Here is a 26,139-nt window from a genome sequence, read left to right as displayed (position 1 = left end):
ACATCAATCTTGTTCATCTGGAACCAAGACTTTGACCCAAAACACACCAGTAAGCGAGCATTGTCTTGTTGAAAGACCCATTTCAAAAGGCATTTCCTCTTCAGCATAAGGCAACATGACCTCTTCAAGTATTTTGATGTATTGAAACTGATCCATGATCCCTGGTATGCGATAAATAGACCCAACACCACAGTATGAGAAACATCCCCATAACATGATTTTTACACCACCATGCTTTACTGTCTTCACAGTGTACTGTGGCTTGAATTCAGTGCATGGGGGTCATCGGACAAACCGTCTGCGGCCCCTAGACCCAAAAAGAACATTTTTTCTCTCATCAGTCCACAGAAAGTTGCGCCATTTCTCCTTTGGCCAGTCAATGTGTCCTTTGGCAAATTTCAACCTATTCAGTACATGTCTTTTTTTCAGCAATGGGACTTTGCAGGGTCTTCTAGCTGATAGCTTTGCTTCACATAGCCTTCTTCTGATCGTAGTAGTACTCACAGGTAACTTTAAGTCTTCTTTGATTTTCCTGGAGCTGATCATTGGTTGAGCCTTTGCCATTTTGGCTATTCTTCGATCCATTCGAATGGTAGTTGACCGTTTTTTCCCACATCGTTCAGGCTTTGGATGCCATTTCAAGGCATTTGAAATTATTTTGGCTGAGCAGCCTATAATTTTCTGCACTTCTTTATATGTTTTCCCCTCTCCAATCAACTTTTTAATCAAAGTCCGCTGTTCCTCAGAGCAATGTCTGGAACGACCCATTTTGCTGAGTATTTCAGTGTGAAATGCACTACTACCCGCATGCACATTTGCTTCCTTCCTTCCTTAAATATGGGCCATAATTGACACCTGTTTCTTCACAGAATCAATCACCTCACTAATTAAACACAACACTGCTATTATTTTGAACATGCCCCTTTCAATTACAGATTAAATTACACAGAATGAGCAGCATGACTCTACAACACTTACTAGTAAATTATTTGCCATGTAGAAATATCACTTCTACCAGAACATTTGATTTATGATGTTAGTGATGTTGGACTGCTATTATTTTAAACACAACTGTATATAGTTGTTTTTATAGTTGTTTTTATAATTGTGCTGCACTTTGATGTTCCATAACAAGCCCATACATTGTGTTATTTTTATTTAAAGTGTGTTATCTTTGTTATGTTTATCTATGTTTATGTTACATATTAAGAAAAACTCTGTATTGGAGGTATTTGTGTTCTTTAAAAAAAAAACACACACACACACACACACACACACACACACACACACAATTTGGTGTTTGTGTTATAAAAACAAAAAACAAAAACACAACTGTTGTGGTTTTATAGTAACATCCATCCGTTGGGTGGAAGATCCAGGTACAAATCCTGGCAAGAGTGTGCAGCTTGTTGGCCCAATCAGTATTTAATTAAAAATGTATATCTTTTTCCCCCCTTTTTTTCTTTTTCCTTCCCCCCTCCTAGCAGTCCCCTTTGCCCCATTTTTGGCCGAGTGCTTAAGGCAATGGACTGCTAATGCATTGTGCTCTGCACGCGTGGGTTTGAATTCCATCCTTGTCACATGGTAGTACTTTACATGTTTGACATTTACATGTCAAAAATATACGTGGCTTCATTATAACAACTCTCTTTGAAACAGTAAGATCAGTTTGTCCCAAAAACATGCTCTCAAAATTGAATGAAGTTGGGACGTTTTGTAAATCGTAAACGAAAACAGAAAACAATAATTTGCAAATCCTTTTTAGCCTACATCAATTGAATACACTACAAAGACAAGATATGTTTAAACTGATAAACTTTATTGTGTTTTTGCAAATACACATTTTGAATTTGATGCCTGCAACACGTTCCATAAAAGCTGGGACAGGGGCATGTTTACCACTGTGTTACATCACCTTTCCTTTTAACAACACTCAATAAGTGTTTAGGAACTGAGGACACTAATTGTTGAACCTTTGTAGGTGGAATTCTTTCCCATTCTTGCTTGACTTTAGTTGCTCAACAGCCCGGGGTCTCTGTTGTCGTATTTTGCGCTTCATACTGGCCACACATTTTCAATGCAGTCTAGTACTCGCACATTTTGTTACTATGAAGCCATGCTGTTGTAACACGGGCAGAATGTGGCTTAGCATTGTCTTGCTGAAAAAAGCAGGGACATACTTGAAAAAGACGTTGCTTGGATGGCAGCATATGTTGCTCCAAAACCTGTATGTACCTTTCAGCATTAATGGTGCCTTCACAGCTCTGCAAGTTACCCATGCCATGGGCACTAATACCCCCCCATACCATCACAGATGCTGGCTTTTGAACTTTGCACTGATACAATTTGGATGGTCCTTTTCCGCTTTGGCCCGAAGGACATGACGTCCATGATTTCCAAAAACAATTTGAAATGTGGACTGGTCAGACCACAGCACACTTTTCCACTTTGCGTCAGTCCATCTCAGATGAGCTCGGGCCCAGAGAAGCCGGCGGCGTTTCTGGGTGTTGTTGATACAGTATATGGCTTTCACTTTGGATGGTAGAGTTTTAACTTGTACTTGTACTTGTAGATGTAGTGATGAACTGTGTTAACTGACAATGGTTTTACAATGTTCCTGAGCCCACGTGGTAATATCCTTTACATAATGATGTCGGTTTTGAATGCAGTGCCGCCTGAGGGATCGAAGGTCACAGGCTTTCAATGTTGGTTTTCGGCCTTGCCTCTTTCGTGCAGAGATTCCTCCAGATTCTCTGAATCTTTTGATGATGTTATGGACTGTATATGTATATGTATATGACTGTAGATGATAAAATCCCTAAATTCAAAATGTACGTTGAGAAACGTTGTTCTTAAACTGTTAGATTATTTGCTCACGCAGTTGTTGGTGAACCTCGCCCCATCCATATTTGTAAATGACTGAGCCTTTTGAGGATGCTCCTTTTATACCCAATCATGACCAATTAACCTGTTCACCTGTGGAATATTCCAAACAGGTGTTTTTTCCCCAGTCTTTTGTTACCCCTGTCCTAGTTTATATCCTTGACATTCCACTTCCGGAATTGCTCCGGTGCTGCAGGAAATTACGCTTGATGCATGCATTTTCCGTTTATTTCCGCTTTCTTTGTGTTGGATTTTTAAATTCAGTGGATTTATGAGGACTATGGTTAACTGCTCCTCAGATCTCTGCAAGGTAAATCCAGAGGCTAGCTAGACTATCTGTCCAATCTGAGTTTTCTCTCTCACGGCTATTTTACAGCGGCTCTTGGCGCCGCCCATGACGATTCTGATTGATCTGAGTTTAAAGAAATGCCATTGAACCAGAGCATGTTTTCCTCCCATCCCCGAATGCTGTGTGGAGTAGCCAGACCTTCCTTCAGCGCGCTTTGGAGGAGGGACTGGCAAAGCGAGACTAACCCAGTCCCAGCTTTTTTGGAACATTTTGCAAGCATCAAATTCAAAATCAGTGAATATTTGCAAAAAAACATTGAACATTAAATCTCTTGTCTGTGTCGTGTTTTCAATTGAATATAGGTTGAAAAGTATTTGCATCTGTTTTTATTTACGTTTAACACGTTTTACGTCTCAACTTCATTGGAATTGGGGTTTGTAGAATGAAATCACTGTGTTTTAACAAACACAAATCGATGACCTATTCCATTACGTTGACATCACTATGGGGATAATACAGATATATTACATATACACATGAAATACAATGATATGCACAGACAAATTATTCAGAAGTGTGAAAATCTTTGAAAATAAATATTGTTCAGAGCTGCCTTAAAAGAAACATGAAAATAAAAGGAGACAAATGAGTGGAGTGAGTTCTGTGGAGAGCCGAAGGGAGGTGGAGAGGTAGAGAGGGGAGATGAACAAGGAGGTTGACAAATCAACTGGCTTTAGCATATGAGTGATACAGAATAGAGATCATAGAATAGCAGACCACAGGGGAGAAAGAAACACATACTGTAGCTGCTGCTGCTGCGTCAGCTGTGAATGATTTAGGTAGGAGAGCAACAGAAGAGAGACAGAATGAGAGAGTGGCTATTGTGAGGGCTCTTACAGGGCCACAGTGGCCTTGATGGATGAAAACCTGGGAGGAGGAGGCGGAGGAGGAAGACGAGGAGAAGGAGGAGGGGGGGGTGAGGCCAGCATTCCTTCTGAATACGACTGCTGAAAGCTCTGCAGCACCTGCAGCCTCCGGTGGGACTACAGGCACTGCCAGGGTTACAGCCACTCAGAGGGGAACAGCCTTTGGGTTCACTCCTCTCCTGGGGAAACAGTGCACTGCTCTCCTCACTTCTACTGACAGATTGAGAGCAGAGGAGTGTGCATCAAGAGCCACAATGACAGAGCCAACGTCTAAAAAACAGGGATTTAAAAAATGTCGCAGTGCCACTTTCAGCATCGATGGCTTCAGTTTCACCATCGGTAAGAGACTGGTTTTTACAGAGCACTATGATGTGTGTGTGTGTGTGTGTGTGTGTGTGTGTGAGAGTGAGAGAGGTTTTGCTTGGTGCTATCGTGTTGCTGAACACGTGGTGTTCTTTATTTAAAGGCATAATATGTAATGAGTATCGCTAACTATAAACAGTGTTCAAAGTTGGCCCTTTCCCTTTATTTATATTTGAAATGAAGGTGCTCACTCTCCTGGTACATTTTCCTCTGTCTGCAGCAAAATCTCCTTATTCAAATCCGTAACATGACTTTTGATGTCATATGAATGTGAGATCTAGTTGAATGTGAATCAGCCTATATACTGGGGCCCACTAGGTCTGTTGTTTCCTGGCTTAGGGAACCAAACACACACACACACACACACACACACACACACACACACACAGCTTAATAAGCAGGGCAACACATTTTGGTTTTTAAACGGAGTTTTGAGCCAAAAGTGATCTCCGTGCACCAAGTGTTTTTTTAGCTCCAGTAGAAGAACTAATCTCCATTTAAACTAACACGCCCAAACCTCATATCTCATTAACATTCTAGTATACTGGGCATAAACAGGCGGCAGCATGTGGACTCCGCCTGTTGCTGGTAGTTGCCATGGTCATGTTAGTTGCTTTTCTCCGAAAACGAGACGTCATAAATCAGGCGGAGAAACGTTGGCATCAGTGTCGGTGTTGCCAAAGGTCTCCGTTTGCGGCCGTTGAGACTGCAACACAACCCTGTAGATTCCAAACCAAAACGGGTCAGAAGTGTTTCCAAACGTCTCTGGTTTAGGGGCTTGGAAACTCCAGAGCAGTGTGAATGTGAGGTGTAAACATAGCAAAAGATTTTTGTTGTTGAACCAAAATGTAGCAATGTAAATGTAGCCGGAATCTGTGTACGCAGAACTTTCCGCAGAACTTTCGCAGAACTTTCGGCTTCTCCAAAAGGATATTCCCCTCTCTAGTTGTGAATAAGGTCTCTTTGTTTTTAAGAACTGTGGACAGTTTTAGGTGGTCACAGTTTAGCACTGATTTAAGTTGCCTCGGTGTGGAATTCCAGCAGGTGGTAACAGAGGTAGGGATTCCACGCTGTCCAAACTCCTTCTTAGATTTTTCCTTGAAAGAGGTGCTGATGTTGAGCAAGGAGACAACCGAAGAGTGGGTGCAAAACATTGAAGTTGTATATGGGTTTTTGCTCTCAAGGAATTATCAAGCCTCTCCTGCTCTTCCACTGTCAGAATCATCAAGGTAATCTTCTTCACCTACCAGTCCTGGAAAACGTGTAGTGAAAGCTTTTTTCATGTTTGCGCCATTGTCACAGATGATGTCAACGTTTTTCCTGATCTCGTACTCTTCACATATTTTGTCAAACTCTTCACAAATTCTTTTCCCTGTATATATGAAGTGGTAGCATGCAAGCAATTGGGATTTTAACTGAAGACTGTCATCTTTGATGTTGATCCAGTGTGCTGTGACTCTAAGAAAGCCTCTCATCCTGCAGTCTGACCATATATTTACGGTCACTGACTCATTATCTGCCATTGCCAATTTTTTTTTAGCAGCATTTGCCTATCTGCCATCAGAGGGTCAAGTTTTGAAGTTCTCAGACCCCTTAGAGAGTACTTGCTGTCCACTATTGACAAAAAGTGATGGAAGGTATTGTCCAATGATGGACAATGGCATGTTGCAATTTACAATTAGGTATGACAGTTTATTGCTTTCTGCTGGGGGTGGTTGCAGTTGTAGAGCTGCACAGTCTGTGATTCAATGAATAGGGAGATTGGAGGCTGGTATCAATCCAAAGTCCCGTTACTTTGGATGTACTCTTCATATCTGTAGACAGTAAACGGAAGAGCGAGAAAACGAGATTACAGACACATGCATTAGGCTATAGTACAAAACAGTGTGTTTAGTGGGATCCTACAAAAATACTGATTAAAACGCTATGAAACAATTTTTTTCTTTGGATAGCCTTATTGTAATGTGATGACACACTGTGTGAACAATGTTAACATTATAACACTAACTTTGTTGTGTATGGATCATAGTATGGGTTTAAGGTTATTAAGTTATTAATACAAATAACTAGGGCTGTCAGCTTTAATGCGTTAATTGCAATGAGATTAAAGAAAGAGCATAATGTGTTATAATTGTGTTCATCACGTTAATCGCATGCACCAAAGATTCAGTCACTGGTGCTGTTACCAAATACTCTTTGCTACGAAGAATCTCTACGCTCAAGAATCTTTGGCTGCTACTATTTTGACCCTTTGAGGCACCTTTACTTGTTGTCAAGCTGCCACAGACACTTCCTACCTCCTGCTGCAGCCATGGAGATGAACAACACAGTTCTAAATGCCGCATTTGACTTAAAAAAAACTCCCAGACGGCTCCGTTGACAAGTCAAAAGCAATGTGCTCCTTGTGTGAAATGGAACTAAAATATCACCGAAGCACTTCAAGTTTAAGCTACCATCTACGAGCTAAGCATGCAGCTAGCACAGCTAATCAGGTTGATGCTAGTGGACTCAGGCAAAACATTATTTTGGAGAGTGCAAGTCGCCACAGACCTGTGGATGAAACCAAATCGAAAAAATTAACTTAAGCGCAAAATGGGCGGCAACTAACTGCAGACCATCTTGACATCTTGCGCATGCACTTTTACAGTGTAATTTAGTTTTACATTTTTATAAAGCAACCTTAAGGCAAGCTATATTTCTGAAGACATTGATTGTGTTACCTCAGTCTCATTGCATATCTTTTGATTTGAAATACTCAAATAAATCTAAAAGTCAAGTTCATAAAGTAACTTTCTTTGCATTCATTTGAATCTCAATCAAGAAACACTGGCAATAATTGGTTTACATTGATAATGACTTAAAAAAACTGTTATGAAATGCAAAATATTTCAATTTTAATCATGTGATAAAACATGCAATTAATTGCGATTAACTATTATAATTCAGCGATTAATCGCAATTAAGAAAAAAAAATCATTTGACAGCCCTACAAATAACATTTCGGCTCAGGGTAATTAGGTATTTTAACTGCTGAACCATAAAAATTTATTTTACAGACCAAACTGATTTAATTGACAAAGTACATTGCACCCTTCATCTGTATTTTCACAGATAAACAACATATTGAAACCTTACTACCCTGTTTGTTTATACTGCTTTATAGGTTTTTATAATCTGTTATATGTCCAAATTGGTTCACAGAGAAAATAGACCAGCTAAGGAGCTAGGTCTAAGGAGGCCGGCCCACGATGTGCCACGGTGGGTTTGGCTTGCGTCTAACCACCGCTGTACATCGTGGGCCAGCCATTGTCCGTGGAGCTCCGCTAGCTTGAACAAATGAAGTGAACTTCACTGGAATTGTTATTACATTTTATACAATATTAATATTGTAGCTATTCTAAGTGTTTCTAAGTGTATTCTAATGTGCAGTCCCTGCTAATCGTTCCCAAGGGTTAGGGTTAGGGTAGGGTTAGGGTTAGGATTGAAAAAACATTTTAGGATTGACAAGCACATTTAAACCACAGCTCTTTCATGGTTTACTGTGACACACAAATATGAATACAACTCATACACATTATATAGGATGATAATAATTAGTGGGAATGCTGTTCAGCAGCATTCCAACTGTTGTTATCCTGTTCTTTCTTTATTTTTATTCCGTACGTTTTTTGGCTCTCTGTAACGTCTGCATACATTCAGCTATTAAAACCATTCAACTTTTAAAATGTTCAGCTCTTTCAGCTAATGATGGGACTTCTTCAACTTTTTTTCTACTATTTATACTTTTTAAAATATTAAGCTTTTTAACACTTTTTTTTAACATTGAAGTCAATGAGAGCATGCTTCAAATCCTTCAAATCTTCTTCCGCTCCCAAAATTTTCAGCCCCTCCATACTTTCACCTACAGACGCCAAACAAACTTTAAAATGTTCACAAAAACTTCAGGTATTAGGCTATATCTTTTCAGTTTGATATCTTTTACAGTTTTTGTGAAAAAGCTGTTTAAGTTTAGTGATCATTTCAGGATTTTTCTGTGTTTCTAATGAGTGTGTGTGGTGTCTGCCAGAGTGGATGATGTCATCGCTAGAGTGCAGCACCTTAGAAAAAATATCTTTGTCCCCTCTCTATAAATTGCTCTCACGCCCACAATATCTACTTGTCATACACAATTTATACATCAAAACGTAGGTATTTTTCTCTAGTTTCAGCCAATGTGCTTGCGATATGCCTTATACTTTTGGCTCGATGAGCTTCAAAATGACAAGAGTTCCACATCTCCCTCCATTCACGGCCATGTTAAATGTCCTCCACATTTCCCAGAGAAACGCAGAGCGAACCACTTTTTTAAATCGCTGATATGCCCACATTTTTAAGTTTATCAACATAAATTTTACATGAATACGTTCACAAAGGCCTTGTGGTGGTCACGATTACATCATTTCACCGATACCCCTTATCGTTTTAGCAGTCTGAGGCTTTATTTGAGAGCTTGCTCTGTGTCTTTGAATAGCTCCAGTGGGGCACAGGTGACAGTTTCAGCAGGTGACATGGTCGTTAACCTGATTAAAGATCAAAGAGATCTCATCACAGACTTCAAAGGGTGTTTTCACTGGTCATACGTTACCATGACAACCCTTTCACAGCCAGTCAACTTGAATACTACAGGCAGTAATACGAACATTAGTCTATATCTTTAGTGTTCCACTTCTGTCTGACTGTCTCTGTCTCTCTTTGTCTGTCTCTGTCTCTCTGTCTCTGTCTGTCTGTCTGTCTCTCTGTCTCTGTCTGTCTCTGTCTCTGTCTGTCTCTCTCTGTCTCTCTGTCTGTCTCTGTCTGTGTTTCTGTCTCTCTCTGTCTATGTCTCTCTGTCTGTCTCTGTCTCTGTCTCTCTCTGTCTCTGTCTCTCTGTCTGTCTCTCTCTGTCTGTCTCTGTCTGTCTGTCTCTCTCTCCCTCTGTCTCTCTCTGTCTGTCTCTGTCTCTCTGTCTCTGTCTGTCTGTTTCTCCCTGTCTCTGTCTGTCTCTGTCTGTCTATGTCTCTCTGTCTGTCTCTGTCTGTCTCTCTCTGTCTCTCTCTGTCTCTCTCTCTCTCTCTCTGTCTGTCTCTGTCTGTCTGTCTCTCTGTCTGTCTCTGTCTCTCTCTGTCTGTCTATGTCTCTCCGTCTGTCTCTGTCTGTCTGTCTCTGTCTGTCTCTGTCTCTGTCTCTCTGTCTCTCTGTCTCTCTGTCTCTCTGTCTCTGTCTCTGTTTCTCCCTGTCTCTGTCTGTCTGTTTCTGTCTCTCTCTGTCTCTCTGTCTGTCTGTTTCTTTCTCTCTGTCTGTCTGTCTCTGTCTGTTTCTGTTTCTCCCTGTCTCTGTCTCTCTCTGTCTGTCTCTGTCTCTCTGTCTCTGTTTCTCCCTGTCTCTGTCTGTCTGTTTCTATCTCTCTCTGTCTCTCTGTCTGTCTGTTTGTTTCTCTCTGTCTGTCTGTCTCTGTCTGTTTCTGTTTCTCCCTGTCTCTGTCTCTCTCTGTCTGTCCATGTCTCTCTGTTTGTTTCTCTCTGTCTCAGTCTGTCTCTCTCTGTCTGTTTGTCTGTTTCTGTTTCTTGTTTTTATTCCCTCTTCCGTACGTTTTTTGGCTCTCCGTAACTTCTGCTTACGTTGAGCTATTAAAACCATTCAACTTTTAAAATGTTCAGCTCTTTCAGCTAATGACGGGACTCTTCAACTTTTTTTCTACTATTTATACTTTTTAAAATATTAAGCTTTTTAACACTTTTTTTTTAACATTGAAGTCAATGAGATCATGCTTCAAATCCTTCAAATTTTCTTCCGCTCCCAACATTTTCAGCCCCTCCATACTTTCACCTACAGTTCTAAATAAAGAACCTACGGTTCTCTCACACTGTCTCGCACTCATTAGCAGGTGTGGTGATTAATGATCAAAGACAGGCTTTATAAGTGCTAAAGGAACATTTATAACAATATGATCTATACAGATGATAGTGTAGTGGATAGGGCACATGCCTTTGGCGTGGGAAATCCTGGTTTGAATCCCACTGGGGTACATCAGTCAATGTGTCCCTGATGAAGATGTCATTTCACGTTTTCAACTATTCTCACTACTTCTACTTCTTCTTACGGATTTAAGCTATTCAACCAGTTTAGCTTTAACAATTCAGCTATTCATGTTTTATTTTGGCTCTCTCTTTTTCCTCTCCTCTCTTTCTCTCCTCTCTTCTCTCCTTCTCTCTGTCCTCTCTTTCCTTTTGTTCAGCCCCATTCTTTTTACCTAATATATTTCACATCTCATATCAGCTAGATTGATGCTTTTTCGTTCTATGCAGTGTGTGATAATAATACAAAGTGTTTCTTCTTTCAGCCGTTTTAGGTAATTCATTTCAACTTTCATCTTTGACAGTATTACAGTTCAGCTTCAAGCTTTTCTAACAATGTATTTTAGCTCTTCACTTGGGTAATGCAGTTTAGCTTCCAACTCTAACAATTTTCCTGATTTTTTAGCAGTGTAGTGCGTTTGAGCTTTAAGATTTTTCGTACTATTTGTTTTATATTTCTGCATTTGTGAGTGATTATCGGTTAGAAAATATACTCAGACCTCACAATGTTCTACGTCTTTTGTCATTATTCAACTTTTGAAGCCAACAGTTCAGTTTAGCATAAGCTTTTAACTTTTTAATGAAATTCATACGTATTAAAACGATTTCCACTTTTTCAACTATTCTCACTACTTCAACTTCTTCTTACTGATTTAAGCTATTCAACCAGTTTAGCTTTAGGAATTCAGCTATTCAGCATTCCCACGCATTTTCCGCAGGAAATGCATTTTTTAGTATAATACTGAAACATTATTGTGAGACCTTTATGTTTCGTTCCTGAACATAAATGTCTTAAAAACTAAATAAATGATCATTGATTTCAGAAAGAAGCCTCTGCCATGTTCTCCTGTTTTTATTCATGGCCAGGCTGTTGAAGTTGTACAGCAGTACAAATATCTGGCTACAATTATAGACAATAACCCGAAATTTGATGCCAACACAGATATGGTTTGTGCTAAGGCCCACCAGCGTATGCACTTTCATCGGATGTTAAGAAGTTTTACCAAGTCCTGAGAGTTGCTAGAGTTGGGGCGCTCCCGTCATCTCCATTGTTTGATGTAAGGTCATAAAACTCAGTCCCAGTCAGTCTTTTTCCAAGATGTTTCAAACATGTTTGATATTATCTTAAGTTTAAAGTCTTGGTAGTGAAGTTAAATCACATGACCATTGTCAACAACCAATGGGTGCGCTCCCTCCAGCACCAAACAGGAATCAGCAAATGGCTAGAGACAGTGGTGTTTATGGTTGCTATGGCAACGCACTAAGCTCAACCCTAAAGAGGGAAAGTTGCCGATTTTCAACCGTTTGAAGCGAGTCATCCACGGGAGATAAACACAGACCTCTGGGTCCTGGAGACATTCATCTGCATGTACGGCAGAACAGAAAATCTGCAAACTTTCCCTTTAAGTTATCAGCTAACGCTAGCCGTAGCTAACTAGCTTGGTTAAATTTTTCTAAACGAATCTAATTTAGTTGTAGTCTTGCAATGTGACCCTGCAAGATCCCCAGTCTTTACATGTTATGACAGTCTTTAACGTTAGATGCGAGATGATTTTCTTCAGATGAAAGTCTGTTCAAGTCTTCTAGTGTACACGGTAGGCATATGCTATAAGAGCTCATTTGGCCCTGTTACCATTGGTGTCATTACATCGCTTGGTGTGTTTTTTTTCCGTATGAATACGGATATTAGTATTAGTACATATGTATATTATGTTGTGTATCCTGTGTATAAACAGCTGTCTTTTATTCTCTGCTAGCCCTAAAACAAATCGTCCCTCCCCCACCACACACACACACACACACACAATAAAGTTTACTTTTCCTTAACCTTAACCTCAGAATGCATGTACAACAGAAGGCCATGTCATTCTACAGTGTGTGTGTGTGTGTGTGTGTGTGTGTGTGTGTGTCTGTGTCTATGTTTACTGACTGCTGTCTCTATGGGAACCAGAAGAGATTGGGAAAAGACTGTGACATCATTTTGACTAGTGCAACTAAATGTGTGTGTTGTCAGTTGTTAGGGTGCTGAGCTCAGGGAGTCATTATCACTAATGAAGTGGCTGTTCTTTCCTCCTTCTCTGCCTGATTCCATCCCCCAATCACTTACACGCACACGGCTATGGTATCCTTTGTGTAAAGTATCACAGACAAACATAGCTACTGAATTAACCTGATGAAACATTTTAGGATTTCTAGTTACTACTACTAGTAGTAATAATAGTACTGAGTGCACACGGTCCTGCACATTCTTCAGGTACTCTGGTTTACGCATTAAACTTTTGCACAGGTTAATGTTGCATAGAGGTATACTGGGGTAAGGTGACTAAACGTAATGCACTAGTAAAGGTGCCAGTTACCCAACGTCACTGTAACAGGTGCAACAGGAGAGTATGAGGGATGTCAATCAAACACAGTCCATACACTCTAGTCTGTACACACCTGTGGTGCAGAACCCTGTCTGTTTGAGGCCTTTAAACATCTGTCAAACAAAAGAAATTCCTATTCTTCTCTTTACAGTTGCAAATGAGGCGGGGGAAAGCAACCGCCATCCACTGGCCCGCTTTGCACGTGAGTTCAACAAAGAACTTCTTTCTATAATTTTTCTATTACAAGTTAATTTAATGTCTGGGGTGGCACCGCCCCCCCCCCCCCGGTACATTGGGCTAGAGTGCTGTCAATCTGACAATTGTGATTTCCATTGGTCCCCCCACTCAATTGGACCCCCCACTGTAGTACTGTAGTCACTAAGGTAGCCATCCAGAGATACAGTCAATCCTAAGGATTCACTGTGCCACATGTATGTTAAACATTAAAACAATGATTTCCTATAAAATAATGGCAACAATCATTAGGCTATTTGAATAGCTTAGTATCCTATGCAAAAAAGTATGTTTAATGCCTTTAGGCTGTGGTCTAGGGTCTTCAATATACTGCTATTTTTATGGGGGGCAATTGGATGTGTTCTAAATACTGAGGGGGGGGGGGGCATGTCCCGACCTATGCCTATGGGTTAAAGAAACATGGAAAGCAAGCAAAGGATGTTTGTTTGCATGGAAATTGTTCAGGCTCACAGTCCCAGAATGCACTATCCACTGCCGTCACAGCCGCCATTGGCATCACTGAACCCAAAGGAATTCAGATTGACCCGCGCAGCGCCGCGGAGATCCTGGCTGATGAGCTGCCAACGCCTGATGCACCCGACGCCATGGAGAAGACTGCTATCAGGTCACACACACGCACACGCGCACACACATAAAAACAACACGTACAGCTCATACAACTCCTAAAGAAACACAAAGTTATAAACATAAGGCCTTTGTTTTTCCTCATCATTATTTATATATTCTATGTTAATGTGTCCTGTATAGTTGCCATATTAAGTCGTGATGAAGGGAATTGTGTTGTAGCCTAACACCGCCGGGATTAAGAGTAATCAAAGGCATTATAAAACTCTACAGCCATGCTAGCAGCTCTGTGGCAGTGCTTTATGCTGAATGCAGAATGCTTATATGCTTACAATGACAATTAGGACAATTTGGATGTTTTTGCAGGTCTAGGTCTATGTTTTAGTTTTTTTCCGATTGCTAAACAACACTGGTCACAACTGAAGCCACATGTGCAAAACTCTAGCTACAGTCTGCATTACCAACAGTCACCTGAGCTAAACAATTCAGTAGTACCTGGACATATTGGTGTCTTTGCTCTTTTACCTGTTCACTGTTTCTCTCGAACGGTACAGTGTATAACTGCTTCATTCTTATTTGGTGTTTCTTTATTTGCAAAAAAAGGCTTTCTGAGGCTTTCTATATATACAGTATATGTTCACTAACTAGTCTAAAACAAGACACCTGCTTAGGCTTTCAGCTGAAATTGCAATCAGCAGTGTTTCATAGGCACCAGACTGAAATCCATTCTGTTTTGAATGTGTGGTTAACAGTTTTGACAGCAGTGTGTTAGCATTTGAACAAAGTGCTGTAAATCCACAGTGTTGTGCATGTTATGGTTAAAGTCATGGGATAAGTGTGTAGAGTTTTGAAAACTGTGTTCAAGCAATGAAAAACGAAATAGAGTTTGGTCCACATGAACTGCTGCTGTGCAGACTGTAGTTAAAGTTTTGCACATGTGGCTCCAGTTGTGCTCACTGTCGTTTAGCAATTGAAAAAAAACTTTAACTAGTGATGTCTGAATGAAGATTCATTAACCATTAGTTGTGTTTGTCAACTCCATTAGATGGGGCTATTGGTTTAAAGAAAAAGGCTCAAGAAATGGCAATTCAGTGTGCTTTTAACCATTTGTTGAACAAAGAGCCTCATCTAGTGTGTTCAGAAAATAAAGAAAATGCTTCATGAAGCTTCATTTGGCTATCACTAATTTGAACAATGGCGTAGGATTGCCGTTTCTTAAGCAAGAGACGAAAAAGTCAAGACATCCTTAAAGTCATTGGAATCCATCCTCTGTAGACAATAGACGTCTGAGATGTCCAAGTTTTATGGCATTCTATTCAATAATTGTTGAGAATTTTTAGTCTAGACCAAAGTAGCGTAACGACCGACAGACGGACATTGTCGTTCCTATAGCCATGACGCTAGAATGGCTAAAAAAGTTTTTTTTTCATTTCTATTTATTTATAAAATCTTCTGTAAAATGCATAGCAAAGTTTGAAAGTTAGTTTTTCAAGTTTGTTTCAATTAATCCCAAATTATGTGTAAGGTGTGAAGTGGCCTAGGGATGCAGATTTCCTAGAGGAATTAGATTAATTTTAAATGAGACTTTTTAATTTAAAGGCCAACAACTATGCCTCCTTGTTTATAGCTCATTCTGGAGATAAAGACACAAGCATATTCAGCAGTATATGTATTGGTAAAACACACATTACAGTAAAAGGTATTCTAAGATTAGGCACTCAAGATCTTTTATCTTATGGATAAAAGATCAAAAGGTTGAAGCCCTTTATGTCAATGTAAGGAACAGTTGTAGGGTGTCTGGTAAATTTTCCTTCCCTCCTAGACCTCTTAATCAAGCATGTGGCATTATTTAAATGAAGTGGTGATGCTGATGTTGGTGTGGCGGCTATGTGTTGCAGGTTGCGATGTCTCATAAAGCAGCTGGAGAGGGGGGAGGCATCTGTGGTGGACCTGAAGAAAAACCTGGAGTACACCGCCTCGGTCCTTGAATCTCTATACAATGAGGAGACTAGGCAAGATGATTTCACCTCAGTTCTGCTTTTATCAAACTACACTTACACCGTACATAGGGTACAAGCGGCTGACATGGGTTCCCATAGGAGGGTGGCTGGCGTCTCCCTTATGATAGGGGGAGAAGCTCAGTCATCCGTGAGGAACTCGGGGTAGAGCCGCTGCTCCTTTGCGTTGAAAGGAGCCAGTTGAGGTGCCCAGGGGGCATCTGTTAAGGATGCATCTAGGCACGTCCATCTGGGAGGAGGCCTCGGGGAAGACCCAGGACTAGGTGGAGGGATTATATCTCCACCCTGGCCTGGGAACGCCTCGGGATCCCCCCAGTAGGAGCTGGTAAATGTGGCTCAGGAAAGGGAAGTTTGGGGTCCCCTGCTGGAGCTGCTGCCCCCGCGACCCAACACCGGATAAGCGGACGAAGATGGATGGATGGTTAACTGCTCCTCAGATCTCTGCAGGGTAAATCCAGACAGCTAGCTAGACTATCTGTCCAATCTGAGTTTTCTCTCGCGCAACTAAAACAACTTTTAAAACGTACACGTTACACTAAAACAAGTTCCTGCCCGAGGCTATTTAGCAGAGGCACTGTGGCTCCGTCCGGCGCTTAGCGCCGCCCAAGACGATTGTGATTGGTTTAAAAAAATGCCAATAAAACAGAGCACGTTTTTCTCTAATCCCAGAATGCTGTGTGGACTAACCAGACCTTCCTCCGCGACACTGTGGAGGAAGGACTGGCAATGCGAGACTACTGTACTGCCAAAACGTACAAGCTAATTACAGGTTTTGTGTCAAAAATATTAAAAAACTAGGACCTATATAAAAAAAAAATATATATATAAATATACACTCTGGAGCAAGGGGCGTAGGCTTGTTTCAACTTTGGGGAGGACACATAATAATAAACTAATAAAGATTAGGACTTATATACTTATACACAAACCATTGCTTACCTAAAGCTTCAAGCAGCTCGGCTCCTCAGTATTTATGACACTCATGACTGCATGAAGATGATTTATGATATAGTTATGCAGAACCCATTGAGGAAACAAACTCATTCACACTTTAAAAAAAACTAAAAATACTGTGTCAGTTGCCTAGCAACTCTGCTCTCAGGGTTAAACACCAAACATAAAACACAAAATCATGAGTGTGATATGAGTGCTGCATTAATTCAAAGAATGTTGACAAATCCATACCTGTTACAAATAATGAGAAATGTATCTTAACCAAAAAGGAAGGTTTAATTTAACAAACTGTATCTTTGAATTACGCTTAATTGTTCAACTCATTGAACAACAACAAAGGCAGAACAGATAATCAAGACAAAAAACATTTTCTTTCCTGATAGAGTTAAATCATTAATCAATAGCTTTGGAGAGAGTGAATTAAATAAGCAGAGCAACAGCGTTAAGTCAGCCAATCATTTGTATGTTAACGTAAAGTAACCTGCAGAAATGATACATTGTATGCAGAGCTTCAAATAACGACCTGCCAAATGTGGGTAAAAATATAACTTGGCGGGTAACATTGTAAAGTTAGTATCCAGTTTGGCCGGTGATAAGGAAGCAAACAACTCTGCGTCTGTTAGATTCGGCCGGTTGCAGAAACAATGCAACAAGTCAGAAATTTGGGGGGTTTTGTGTTTGGCTTGGAAACATATTATTTATCTGGCAACACTGCTTGTAGAACTAATCCTACATTTCCCATAAATACTATGTTGTGACGTGGTGTCGTACGACTGTTGGCTAAATGCCTACTGTGCAGTATCGATTACGAGCTACGCTGAAACGGAGAAGACAAACGGAATGGCGCACAACAAATGAGGAGTTGAAATTAAAGTAACGTTAGTTAGGAAAAAAAAATAAAACAAACATGGCTAGTGGAAAATCTGATTGGCTAGTAATTTGAAAAATCTACTACCCATGTTGGCTGGTGATCAAAAAAGTTCATTTAAAGCCCTGATTGTATGAGTTTTTTTGTTTGCTTGTGTGAATGGGCCTCTCCCTGCAGGCGGCTGGCGAATCCCGAAGATGAGCTAAGTGACATCCAGTCAGACTCGGTGCCGTCAGAGGTTCGCGACTGGCTGGCTTCCACTTTTACCCGGCAGAGGGGTCTGATGCTGCGCCGTAACGAAGACAAGCCGCGCTTCCGCAGCATCGTCCATGCAGTGCAGGCTGGCATCTTTGTGGAGAGGTTTGGTTTTGTTTGGTTTACTTGATGTAACAGTCCTCTGGTATCGTTGGCCCTTGATACTGATTTAATCATGAATGATTATAAATAAATGTGGTTTTCCCATTAAGCCACTGCTTAATTATTGAATGGTATCCTCAGAAATTAGATTAGTAAAAAAAATGTCAATCACAGTTGAAAGTGCAGTTTACATACAGTACATGACAGGGTTCAATCCACATCTAGTGTTTCAAGAGAGTTTAAAATGCAGTGTGCCATCCACACTGAAATGCAATAACAGCAAACCAATTGATTGCTGGTAGCAATCAACAAAACTGCATTTCGTCACCGACCAGTAAAAAGAATGGTTGGTCAGGGCATTTTGATGAACATGGCCGACTACTCTGGTAAGTCTCATAAGGATTAAATTCAATTCTGTCATGCAGACTCTCAGAGCGACTGCTTATGATACAACTTGTGATACTAAAGCTGACATTGCCACACACTAGCTAATCGTCAGTACCAGCAATACTAGCGAGTGTAGCATTCAGTGTGTGTTGGCTTGTGTTGACATTGTTTTGTGCTGTGTCTTATATATCTCCTTGACAGGATGTACCGACGAAGCTCCAACATAGCTGGTCTTAATTATCCCCAAAATGTCATCACTGTGCTCAAGGTATTCCTGTGTGTATTTTCAGGTTCATACTTGTATTTTGTGTTTGTACTAGAACTTTAATGTTCAAAAAACATTTTATCTTTCTCATACTGCCCATGGCTGCTGCACCTGTATTCACACTCTGTAGGAGCGCCTGTCTCTTTAATCCCTCCTTTCTTTAAACCATTATGAAAATCATTACAGAAAATTCCTTCATATTAACACAGTATATTAGCCTGTATTTCTATGGACTTTTCTAACAGTGTAGCAGTTAACAGATGAACGAACATATTGATATTCACGTGCTAATGAAACTTGTTTGTTATGCATCTGTTCTAGCATGTGGACATGTGGTCATTTGATGTGTTTGCACTGAATGATGCTAGTGGAGACCACGCTCTGAAATTTGTCTTCTATGACCTGCTCACCAGATATGGCTTGATCAATCGTTTCAAGGTATGCTAATAAACTCCTATTGCCTTTATCAGTTACTGAAGAATTGTGATTGTGCATGATCTTTATTCCATTTCCAGATATTGTTTTTAATGTGTCAAAGTGGAAACTAGATGGTAATCTCTTTTATTGATTAATGGTAATAAAACTCCTCCTCAGTGGAGTAGAAGAAGAAAAGAGATTAAAGAGCTTGCAGAAGAACGAGAAGAAGAGCTTTTGAACTAAGAATGTACAGCAAATGTACAGCTTACAAATGTGTGCAATGTACTCTCACCTTGGTGACAAACATTAAATTGATTTTACACAGCAAACTGTTTTTATAGATTTTCAGGAGTACGACTGCATATGTAAAAAAAATTAAAAAAAATAAAGAGTATGAGCTTGAGGCTACATTAGCCGCTACAAGCATAACACACCTGAATCTCCAACCAAGCATGTTAGTGGTCGAAGTTGAATTGTGGGTAGTCTATATCGACGACGTTTCATTTACGGGATAGTTCCAGTGCCACTGGAGGTTCTGCCAGATGTCCATCATTTCAACATGGCATCATGACTTTGCGTAAACATACACGCCACTTTCCTAAAGCCAAATGGCGCGTTATCTGTACGCATTTTGAGCTATCCACGTGTATGTCTACGCTGTATACAGCGGATGTAAACACACACCACGTGGCGTCGTGAACAGAACACTGGGGAAGGTTTTTAAAAAAAAAAAAAAAAAAAAAAAAAAACACGCAAAAATGGCATACAAATTGGCGTGTCATACATACCCCACTTAGTGAGCTCAGTCTGCTCATTTTCGGCCGGATGTCCGTCCCCTTCCTCTTTCTTTGTGTTCTAATTTTAAACTTGGGTAAATTTATGAGGGTGTTTGGTGTTTTTTGCCCCCAAAGTCGCCTTCCAGGCAGCGCATTATGTATGTTTAGAGTTAGCTGCCTGGAAGGCGACGTTGGAGGCAATAAACACCATTGAGCATTTATGAGGACCATGGTTAACTGCTCCTCAGATCTCTGCAGGGTAAATCCAGACAGCTAGCTAGACTATCTGTCCAATCTGAGTTTTCTGTTGCACAACTGAAACTACTTTCGAACGTACACGTTCCACCGAAACAAGTTCCTTCCCGAGGCTATTTTGGAGCGGCACCGTACGGGCAGCTACGGACGTGGTTTAGGTGTGTGTGATGACCACCACTATTAATTCAAAACAACAATGGCGGACATAGACATATGGTTCGTCCAATCACGTGCCAGGTATTTTTTGAAAGTGCGTGCCCTTTCCCAAACCATTTTCAATGACGGCCTCATACATGCATCTGTGTTAACAAACCATCTGGTGCGTCAGGTTAGACAGTTGCTGCCTTGTCCACAAATGCACGTTCTGAAACAATTGAGCATACGCATTTATGATTTTTATTGCAAATGCTTTGCTGCGTAGTTACGTGCAACTCCGGTTATAGTAATGCAATGCCTTATCAGTGGAGTACTCATTTATCAGTCTTACTTTATGGACTCCGATTTTGAAGTAATTTAATAATATTCAGAACAAGACTTGTTGTTGCTTGTGAAGAAAAGTCTGGCTGGGAAATTGAAGTTTGCGAAATAATTCATAGTTTTTGCCTACACAACTTGGAATAACCGGATTAAATAATATTAATACTGCAGTTTTGCAATTTGCTATTTTGCTTTGTTGTTTCCTCTATTGCAGGTCCCTATTTCTGCTCTCATATCATTTCTGGACTCGTTGGAGGCGGGTTACAGCAAATACAAGAATCCCTACCACAACTTGATGCATGCTGCTGATGTCACACAAACCATCCATTACCTGCTCCTCAAGACTGGCATAGTTGTAAGTCTTGGTTTGGGTTAATGCAATGTGCAAACTTTATCAAATGTAAGTGCAGATTTTCTCAGTGAATTCTACCAGCCACTGAGTAGGTAGAGCTTATCATAACTTAAAATTCAAAAACAATTCAACAAGACAGTGTCTCTAAAACTTGGGGTGGTATAAATAGAGTAGTTTAACAGTGATGTCATTAGAGTTATCTCAGCTTGGACTTAGTAACTATAAATTAATGAAAGCCTGCAAGACAAACTAGAGGAGTGAAGTTTGATAGATATGGGTGTTTACCAGGCAGGTAGGGTCTAGTTTATATCAACCTTGTTTCATTTCAGGGATTGTTCAGGTGCCGCCCGGAAATTCCGCCGGATGTCCATCACCTTCCTCTTCCTTTGTGTTGGCGTTCTAAACTCTGGTGGATTTATGAGGACTATGGTTAACTGCTCCTCAGATCTCTGCAGGATAAATCCAGACAGCTAGCTAGACTATTTGTCCAACTTGAGTTTTCTGTTGCATGACTAAAACTACTTTGCTCCGTACGGTGCTTTGCGCCGCCGATGACAATTGTGATTGGTTTAAAGAAATGGCAATAAACCAGAGCACATTTTTCTCCTATCCCGGAATGCTCTATGGACTAGCCAGACCCTCCTCTGCAGCGCTGTGGAGGAAGGTCTGGCAATGCGAGACTAGGTAGGGTCTGATGAAAAGACTATCGAGTTGCCTTATGGCAAGCTTGACCCACATTAGGGACTGAAATCAGTATATCTCTGCCTCTGCTGGACAGTTTTTGAACGTTTTTTTTTAATCTGTCCTCCAAATGTTTGGTCTGGAGGCAAACAACTCTAGACAAAGAACTGCTATAGCAGCAGGTTTAAGATACTTTTGTTTGTTGTGACTTTCATTTTTACAGTGTGGTGTTGTGACAGCAAAGGAAGAACAAAATAAAGAAAGAACATGAACAAGAGTTGACCTTTTTTTGTTTTTTTCCTTTCCCCCACAGCACTGGCTTACTGAGTTGGAGATCTTTGCCATCATTTTTGCAGCTGCCATCCATGACTTTGAACATACAGGGACCACCAATAACTTCCATATTCAGACCAGGTAATTATCACGCAATGTCATTTTATCATTTAATCACTGCAGTTGCTGAGGACATTGAGGACAGCTTAGAAAAGCTTCATGATTAGAACGTCAAGAGACATGTAGAGGGTAAATGCTAAGAAGTTTCTTATTATTAAGTATTTAACCCAAACTTAACCCAACCATGCCTTGGGGACCTATTCACTGTTTAAACCCAAACCAGCTATCGCCTTGTATATAATATTTTTCTTGCATCATCATTTTTCATTCATTATTATTATTATTATTATTATTATTATTATTATTATTATTATTATTATTATTTCAATTTTTCATTTTAAGCCTTCCAATGAATGTAACTGTGTGGGATTTGCAGGTCAGACACAGCCATGTTGTACAATGACCGAGCTGTTCTGGAGAACTACCACGTCAGTGCTGCCTATCGCCTTCTGCAGGGTGATGATGAAATGAACATCCTTACTAACCTTTCCAAAGATGACTGGAGGTGAGACAGCCGACGTTGATGTGTCTTTGTTTTTACAGGTGTTTCGTCCTAAGCGCACAGAGCCCGGGAGGGGACATGGCGAGAAAAAAAAACTTAATTCATGCCCTCGATTTAATACATTTTCATTTCGAAACAGTTGAGGTTTGAGACCATTTCAAATGGAGGGGCCAGGCTGGGGCCACATGCGATTTTAGGGGTACCAAATATATTAAGCACGAGTTTTACATAGGTCTGGGTGTATAGAAGACCAATAATACACACATAACAATACACACAAGAATACTCATTCAGAGTTAACCTACATTTTATATATCACTGCACATTAATAATATCCCCTCTTTGGGGATAAAGGTGGGGTCAAAAATGTATGAAAATATTTGCCACAGTTAGGGGGGGGGTCGAGGCTTATAATTACGGGGGCACTGGCCACCCTTGCCCCCCTAACCCTCACCCAGTCTGATACTGAAATGACAGCTGACAGTAGCAGAAAATGGAACAATACAACTTCATATCTTGATCAGAGATTGTTTTTTGCAGTTTTGAACATAAAGGGTGCAATGGTCTCAGCTCGGTTATGTTAAGACACAAAAACTACTTAGTTATGTTTAGAAAAAAGATTGTGGTTTATGCGGAAATTGGTGCTCATATTTTTCTTCACCGTACTTCATGCTTTGCTCCCGTCATAATGAATACGACCAGTAGAGGGCACCGCCACTAGAAACGTGAATATAGGTCATAATTGCTGGTTGAACAAACCTCTGGGAGCGATTCTTCCAGTGGAGGACAGTCTCGCACGAAGATGCTATATGCCAAGTTTTGTGCAGCTCAGACGCATGGCCTAGGAGGAGTTTGAAAATTTTGCACATTTTCGCGATTTTGCGGAAAAACTTCTTCACGGAAATGCCTGTGGCCTATATTGTATGCTTCAGCTTGATTCAAGGAATGTGTAAATTTAATGTTTTTAAATGTGCAATGTGTAATATGTGAGTTTTGCCAAACCGCTTCTACGTTGATTATAGCGCCACCTAGTGGTCCACATGTGTATTTGGTCTTTGAAGCATTGTAAATCTACCCTATTAATTTGAAGTTGTTCACTTTAAAGTAAGAGGCCAATCCAAAAAAAAATTTTTTGGGGTGCAATAGGCCACACCCATTTTGACTATTCGGTATACCATTGTAGGCGTTGCCTCAGAAGTGTCCCTAGTTGGTACCCTCCAAATTATGTAAAAATCGGATGAGCCCTTCATGAGATATAAACTTTTGGCATTTGTAGCGCCCCCTATGGGCCAATCTCAGAGTGTCATGCCAAACGTATATGTAAAGTTTTGCGTTGAAAGCATTTAATTTGACCAAGATATGTAAAAGTTCCTGATTGAACTTTTGCTAAGCAATTAATCAATTCTGAAGGGAACGTGAATGTTCATGGCAATCCATCCAACAGCTGTTAAGATATTTCACTCTCATCGAGTCCTTCAGAGAGCTGCGGACACTGGTAGTGGAGATGGTGTTGGCCACGGATATGTCCTGCCACTTCCAGCAAATCAAAGCCATGAAAAGCGTCCTGCAGCAGCCTGAGGCGTGAGTACTGTACTTCACTACTGAGTCAGAGTCCGTTTTGTTGACATTCACCAAAGTTATAAACCGGCCTCGGGTCCTTCACACATCTTAACACCTTAGTGGTGATGCTGACTATCAAATCATGAGGCAAAGTTGAGTTTAACAACATTACATACATACAACATAATTTTTTCAGATATCACTACAGTGAAAATGTTTGCGGTGTAGCAAGTCAGTATCGTTGTAGTGGTGTTATTTTAGCTGAATACAATCTGATTTGACTTGCACTGACTTTTTCCATGAGTTGAGTGAAAATTGTCCTTGCCTGAGAAAAATGATTTGTTGGGCCTTTAAATATACCTTGATTATATGTTTAAACATAACATATTACTAATACTACTAATAATTACTATATCAGTGATTTTACAGTACTTCAAAATGTCACATTTTATTGTGTATGAATGTGTTACTATATCATTTTGTATTGTCATTATTATATGTAAATTTGGACCATATATTATATATTTTATTTTTCAACCTGGATCCTATTTTGTCATGTTTCTGTGTAAGTGACTGATGGAAACAACAATCTTTGACATTGGTCCAGTTTTTTATGCACATTTCCATTTACTGATTTTATGAATTTATGTGTCCAAATAATTAGTCTTGAGGGGTCATTTTTTTAAGCCTTTATTACTTTAAAGAAAAAACTGAATGGGGTGCCTAGGTAGCTCACCCAGTGAGGCATGCGCCCCATGTACAGAGAGTTCTTGCCGTAGCAGCAGAGGGTTCAATTCCGACCTGCAGCCCTTTGCTGCATGTCATTCCTCCTCTCTCTCCCCTTTTACGTCTAAGCTGTCTTATTCAATAAATGCCTTAAATTTAATCTTAAAAAAGAAAGAACTGCAGGGTATCACATGATTACATCGCATGATTACATTACATTACATTTATGTAGCTGACGCTTCAACCATGTGGGTATAACAACAAAAATTGCAAGAATCATGCAAGAACATCAACTTCATCAAGCTCTTTTTAGGTGTTGGACAGAAGTGTGTTGTGTCATTGACAGCAGCCCAGCAGTGACTAACTGGTTTGTATTTCCAGAATTGACAAACCGAAGGCCTTATCCCTGCTGCTGCACACTGCTGACATCAGCCACCCTGCCAAAAACTGGGACCTCCATCACCGCTGGACTACATCGCTGCTGGAGGAGTTCTTCAGACAGGTAGCCACAAAACCCTTGTCACCAATTTCCTGCTCTACTGGCCTGTTATTCCAGCAATAGTCTATATCAACGAGGTCAGACCTTCCTCCGCAGCGCTGTGGAGGAAGGTCTGGCAATGCAAGACTAGTGAACCTGTGACCCTGGGGTGATAGCACATTGTGATGCTGAATTTGTTTTCAGGGTGATAAAGAAGCAGAGCTGGGTCTACCTTTCTCCCCTCTCTGCGACCGCAAATCCACCCTGGTGGCCCAGTCCCAGATTGGTAAGGTATACAAATAACACACAAATCCAGTTAATTTATATGTAGTCCTGATGGGTCATAGTGTTTGTGTATCTACTAAATTATGAACAGTGATGTTTAGCAATTCTACAGTTCAGGTTTCAACATCACAGATCACAGTTGTGTCTTATAGAATCCATTGTTTACTGTGTCCCTTGAGAATTGATCCTGCATTTTGTTTCATTTTGTGGATTCAGTTATGTGACCATAACCATCATTCCAATCTCGAAACCCATCAGCTCTCCGTCTTATGGTAATTTAACCTCTGGAGTCAACAGCCAATTTTTTGGGTGGTTCATTGTAGCCAGTGGATATCTGGGCTAAGGCGGGCTCTTACCTGTGCCAGGTCAGATTGGCAACTTGAGACGTGAGAATGAAGTTGGAGTTGAGACGAAATCTTTATAAACAGACTTTTTTAAAAAGCTAATAAAAAGCTTAATCTTCATCAGACGATAGCCGACTAGTTCCGAGATTGCATTTCGACCTGCCTCTTTTGCTCTCCACACAGACTGTTTACCTGCATGCAACCAAAGCCCACTACAAACATAATTGGTCAATACTACTTAAACGTATCAGCAAAATGAAAATCTGCGTGCTCAGACCAATCTAAAATGGCATAACCCACGTTTGG

General features: G+C 40.4%; 1 protein-coding gene across 2 annotated transcripts in view; it reads left to right on the top strand.

Moving 5' to 3' along the window:
• Positions 1 to 4,155: 4,155 nt before the first annotated feature.
• pde1ca (phosphodiesterase 1C, calmodulin-dependent a) overlaps positions 4,156 to 26,139 on the top strand; it is a 33,797-nt gene continuing 11,813 nt past the window's right edge. Inside the window, exons 1-13 of one of the 2 annotated variants that reach the window (XM_031300159.2) lie at positions 4,156 to 4,437; positions 13,071 to 13,121; positions 13,619 to 13,778; positions 15,637 to 15,750; positions 17,756 to 17,938; positions 18,524 to 18,590; positions 18,909 to 19,025; positions 20,727 to 20,867; positions 21,859 to 21,959; positions 22,315 to 22,443; positions 23,920 to 24,021; positions 25,108 to 25,228; positions 25,409 to 25,490. In XM_031300159.2, coding sequence (XP_031156019.1) covers positions 4,353 to 4,437; positions 13,071 to 13,121; positions 13,619 to 13,778; positions 15,637 to 15,750; positions 17,756 to 17,938; positions 18,524 to 18,590; positions 18,909 to 19,025; positions 20,727 to 20,867; positions 21,859 to 21,959; positions 22,315 to 22,443; positions 23,920 to 24,021; positions 25,108 to 25,228; positions 25,409 to 25,490 — 1,453 coding nt within the window. In that variant the 5' untranslated portion in view covers positions 4,156 to 4,352. Of the gene's footprint in view, positions 4,438 to 13,070; positions 13,122 to 13,618; positions 13,779 to 15,636; positions 15,751 to 17,683; positions 17,939 to 18,523; positions 18,591 to 18,908; positions 19,026 to 20,726; positions 20,868 to 21,858; positions 21,960 to 22,314; positions 22,444 to 23,919; positions 24,022 to 25,107; positions 25,229 to 25,408; positions 25,491 to 26,139 lie in introns of those variants that run through there. The other variant, XM_035998303.1, reaches the window with a different exon arrangement.

This window comes from Sander lucioperca, chromosome 23 (assembly GCF_008315115.2).
Source record: "Sander lucioperca isolate FBNREF2018 chromosome 23, SLUC_FBN_1.2, whole genome shotgun sequence".
In the NCBI taxonomy this organism is placed as follows: Eukaryota; Metazoa; Chordata; class Actinopteri; order Perciformes; family Percidae; genus Sander; species Sander lucioperca.
This window is presented reverse-complemented; position numbering and strand designations above follow the sequence as displayed.